The sequence below is a fragment of the Salvia hispanica genome, chromosome 5 (assembly GCF_029641045.1).
Source record: "Salvia hispanica isolate PSC_SH4W2 chromosome 5, Shi_PSC_v1, whole genome shotgun sequence".
Taxonomy (NCBI): Eukaryota; Viridiplantae; Streptophyta; class Magnoliopsida; order Lamiales; family Lamiaceae; genus Salvia; species Salvia hispanica.
This window is the reverse complement of record NC_142696.1, coordinates 17,442,171-17,447,182: the sequence shown is the minus strand read 5'-3', so window position 1 is coordinate 17,447,182 and position 5,012 is coordinate 17,442,171. Positions and strand designations below refer to the sequence as shown.

General features: G+C 33.3%; 1 protein-coding gene across 1 annotated transcript; it reads right to left on the bottom strand.

The window, feature by feature from the left end:
- Positions 1 to 1,761: 1,761 nt before the first annotated feature.
- On the bottom strand, positions 1,762 to 5,012 carry LOC125186210 (dormancy-associated protein homolog 4-like). Its single transcript, XM_048082557.2, has 3 exons — positions 4,526 to 5,012; positions 4,266 to 4,371; positions 1,762 to 2,108 (listed from the first exon to the last, which is right to left on the bottom strand). Exons 1-3 carry the CDS (start codon positions 4,800 to 4,802, stop codon positions 2,081 to 2,083), a joined length of 411 nt encoding a protein of 136 aa, XP_047938514.1. The 5' UTR covers positions 4,803 to 5,012; the 3' UTR covers positions 1,762 to 2,080.

Sequence of the window (5,012 nt, the reverse complement as noted above, 5' to 3'; positions counted from 1 at the left end):
CGTCCCCAAAGAATATGCACTTTGAGTTTGGCACGAGTTTTAATGCAAAATTAGTAAAGTAAAAGTGAGGTAGAGAGAAAAAGTAATTAAAGTATTGTTAGTAGAGAATGAGTCTCCTCTTATTAAAGAGAAAAAAGTTTTTAAAATTAGAATGTCCATATTCTTGTAGGACGGGCTTAAAAGGAAATAGCGCATATTATTGTGGTACACCCTGTATATAAAGATTCAAAAATAATTTTTTTTGAGATGGCATTGTTTTGTAATTAGCAAGAGAGACTTATCTCACTGTAAATTCATTGAGTGTTGTAGATTGACACTACAGCTTTTACCGATAGATCACTAAAATGTATCTAAGTTGTGAAACACAGTTTTACTTTTGCAAGACACCGACTAAGAGACCTTTAGTGATGACCTGGCCACTATTCAGTTTACAATGCAGAAATACTCGTGAAAAAACTAACAAAACATGACAAAAATATTCCAATATACAGTAACAAAAGGTTTACATATACAAGCAACTCGAAACACATGTTTTAGAATAGTACTACATTCCTCTTTAAAAAATAGAAACTTTTAAAACAACATGAGTTTTATAGCACAATTATTAAGTAAGAAAGAGATAGAAAGAAAAAGTGATTGAAGTATTGTTAGTGAAGAATGGATCTCACCTCATTAAACAAAAATAAAAGCTTCAAAGTTTCTATTTTTAAGACACAAATCAAAATGAAAATAGTTTCTATTTTCTGAGGACAAATGTAGACTAGTAGAGTAGATCTTAAAAATCTCCAACTTATACTGCAAAACTCTCTTTACTTATACTAAAACCAGTGTTAGGTCCTCGACGATTCTAACTCTCTTGATCCCTTCGGTTATATTTATTGCCCAGCACAACCTATCCCAGCTAATTACAGAATTATTTATCAAGCTCTTATTTATACGCCCTCCGTCTTCAAAGAGTATGGACTATTTCCTTTTTCGTCCGTCTAAAGTATGAACTTTCTAATGTTGAAAAGTTCAAACAACACATTACCCATACACATAATTCTATTTACAACATATATCATTATCATTAATAACTTATACCATTATAATAATATAGACCTCACTCTTCACTAACATTATTTCTACCATTTCTCTCTCTATTTCTTACTACTTTTTATCCTTATTTATTAAACCTTGTTGAACCCATTGTTCATATTCTTTAGGACGGAGGGAGTACTAAACAATTAGGAGGCGTTCGGTTTGCAAGATTGTATCTATAATTAAATTTGTAGTGTGTTTGGTTCATGAGATTCAACCCCACAACTCAATCCTAAATGAATAATCATAGGATAATTAGTCATAACTAATCCTCTATGACTAAAATAATCTCACAACTCAATTCTAAATTGAATCTTGATATATTTATCTAGAAAATCGAACACCACCTTAGTGCATAGTTGCATTTTGATCACTATTGCGTTATTTGCTTAACTATTTTCTCCACAATTTGTCCGACCATAAATCATGGCCTTTTTTCTATATGTAGTGTATAATGGGGATAATAATTGAAATATTGATTGAAATGGACCACTTTGAAAAAGAAAAAAGTAAAAATATCCAAAATATCAACAAAAATATGATGGCAAATTGAGAGTGACAAATATGATGTGTTAGCTTAAAAGTTATGCCACAAAACCTAATGGGCTTGCCTATTATAAAATTCATTTTATAAGCAAAGTTTGATATCCAACTCCCAAACATTACTCAGACAATCCTATCTTCTGCAGATGTGCAAAGCTAACTTAATATAATTAATCACTTAACCAAAAGATGTACAACTGCACCATCATCCACATCTATTGAACAGTAAACTGTAGTAGTACTATTTGAGTTTAAACTTAAACAAAAAGTTTGAATAATCCAGGAGTTTAAGTTAAGCAAGAAAACCATTTTATTGGGTAATATGCACACAAAAGGGATATCTTAGGAAAACATGGCGTGTGTGATCCGACAAACTCTCCCGCAAAAGATCGATTTGAATCGATCTTATCCACAAAGCCGCCACGCCACCAAAGGATCAGCATCAACATGCTCATATTTAACGATCCAAAGCACTCAGCACAATCCTAAAACAACATATCAGCAATTATGTTAGAATTAATTTCATTAATTATTTAAGTATCACCATGTCAGGTATACCCATTTGGTTTTTTTTTTTAAATCTCCCTACAGAGCCCTGTGTAGTCATATTTATATAGTTTATTAAAGTACATTCACTGATACTAAGGGGTGCGTTATAATACTAACTTTTCTTAATTGTTAACTTGCTAACTCATCAACGTAGTGTATTGAAAATGTCAACACGATCACATTAAAATGTCAACACATATTTGTGTTGACATTTTAACAAACTGTATTGACATTTAAATATTAATGTCAACGCAATGTATTAAAATAGCAACTTAAGTTTATATTGTCAAACTGTATTGACATCAGTATTATCGTGTTGACATTTTTAATACACTATGGTGATGAGCTAGCAAGTTAGCAACGGATCACACCCCTTGATACTAATATCATGCCTGCATTTGAGTTATCTCTTTAGTCATATCTAACTAGTAATTATGGAGTAAAGATTGTATGTGTGATATACATATTTTTTATTTTGTAAGCAATATACATATATATGCTCCTCTATAGTGTATATGAAAGTAGTGATTTAACAAACACACAACTAATTTTGTAAGCAATACACAGATATATGCTCCTCTATAGTGTAAAAAGCATCCTTATACTAGTAGTAACAGATCTAGTGCATATGTATAACTCAATAAATGGATACGATAGTTCTCTTTTTCCATAAAAAAGTACTCCTACTACTACAATAAACATTTTTTTATAATCAATAGGAGTACAATTAAACTTAAGTCCTAAACCCGGTATATATTTTTATTTTTATCACTCATTTGGTTTCTCCATTTGAGACATTTCCTTTGGCAACAAATACAAAAAATATTAAAATTTAAATGAAGAGATAATAAAATATGAGAGAAAATAAAATAAAAAAATTAAATTATGTTGATTATTTATACTACCACCATCTTAAACTAAGAGGGACGTATTCAGATTTGGGATATGCTAACCCAAGTGACATACTCCCTCCGTCCCGGATAATTCGTTCCAGTTTTCCATTTCGGTCCGTCCCACATAATTTGTCCCACTTCACTTTTACCATTTTTGATAGTGGACCTCATATTCCACTAACTTATTTCTACTCACATTTTATTACTCCCTACGTCCCCGATTAGGAGTCACACTTTGACCGGGCACAGGTTTTAAGAAATATAAAGAAAAGTTGGTTGAAAAAGTTAGTAGAATGTGAGACCCATTTTTTTATATTCGTTTTATAATAAAATGTAAGTGAATTGAGTTAGTGGAATGTGAGACCTACTTACTATTTATGGTAAAAATGAAGTGTGACTCTTAATTGGGGACGGACTGAAATGGAAAAGTGTGACTCTTAATCGGGGACGGAGGGAGTATAAAACTAATATATAAAGATAGGACCCACATTCCACTAACTTTTTCTACCCACTTTTCATTACAATTCTTAAAACCCGTGCCCGGTCAAAGTGACCCGAATTATCCGGGACGGAGGGAGTATTTTTTTTTTTGGCAATTATTAACTCTACTCTCTCCTACGTTATTCTCCATCTTACAAAATCCTACTTTATTTTCTTTTTCTTTGTCTTACTTTATTTTCTCTCACACGTTCATATTTTTTATGGACACGAGAAGTATATTTTAATTCACTAAACCTCACTACTTAAATTCTTGTGAAATAGAAAAGTCTCATTTAGGCTAGAATGGAGGAAGTATTATAATATAGAAACGACTCAATTGTAGTGAAAAAATGACTCATACCAAAGAAAGTGTAGTCCTACTATCATATTCCCTCTGTTCATAATATAGACTATTTCTATTTTGGTCTATCTCAGTATAAAAATAGTGCACTTTTATTTTCAATAACTTCTTTTCCTAATTAGATGAGTTTTTTCCAATTAGACGAGTCTCATTCTCCTCTGACATATTCCAATAACTTTTTCTTTTTACCTCTTTAAATAAGTAATTATAGATAAAAACCGATGCCATCCTAAATATTTATAATTTCATGGGATGAATGTAGTATTCAGAATAGAGAAGGTGGATTGAAGTTTGAGGACTAATTAGCAATTAGCAATTAGCAGTATCAATAATAGAAGGGCATAGAAAAGTCAACCCACCAATCATAACCAGTTGGAGACTTGGCCACAGAGTTTGGCACAGCAGCGGTTGCCGATTTTCTCCTCGTCAACTTCTTAAAATTCCCCGCAGCCCCAGGTGTATTTGCTAAAATTACCCCAAAACAACCAAATATTAGAAAACAGCCCCAAAAGAAAACCAGAAAATTTTCACATCAACCCCCGATTCCAAACCAATCCATTTTCATGCAGGTAATCATATTTAATTTCTCTCTCTAGGTTTAAAATTGAAGATCTCTTACGCGTAAAGGGCGAGGTCGGAGTGCTGGAGCACGACGGCGACGACGGAAGCGACGGCGGATCCACGGAAACTGTAAGATTACGATAATTATTAATTCCGCTTCCAGGGACGGGGATGCTCGGAGAAATCTTGTTGATCGGGGGCGGAGGCACCGGATCCGGCGGCGGTGCGGCGCTAGATCTGGCGGAGAAGGAGTTGTATTTGCGAAGTTTGCCGAGGCCGGAGTCCGGCGTTGGACCAGCTAGAGTTTCATCCCATAGTTTGTCGAGAAGTCCCATTGTATTGGAAATTTGATTCTAAAATAGCAGAAACTTTAGTTACTATTTTACTTTTATTTTCCTTGCTGTTGTGTAAAATAGGATGTTTGCTAGACGATATAGTTTTGGAAGAGATCTATCTGTGTGTTGAAGAGAAGGAAGATGAGATCAAAAGAGGTAAATAAAATTAAAATGAGAAATGAGTGAGACTGTGGAGTGGAGCTGGGTGAT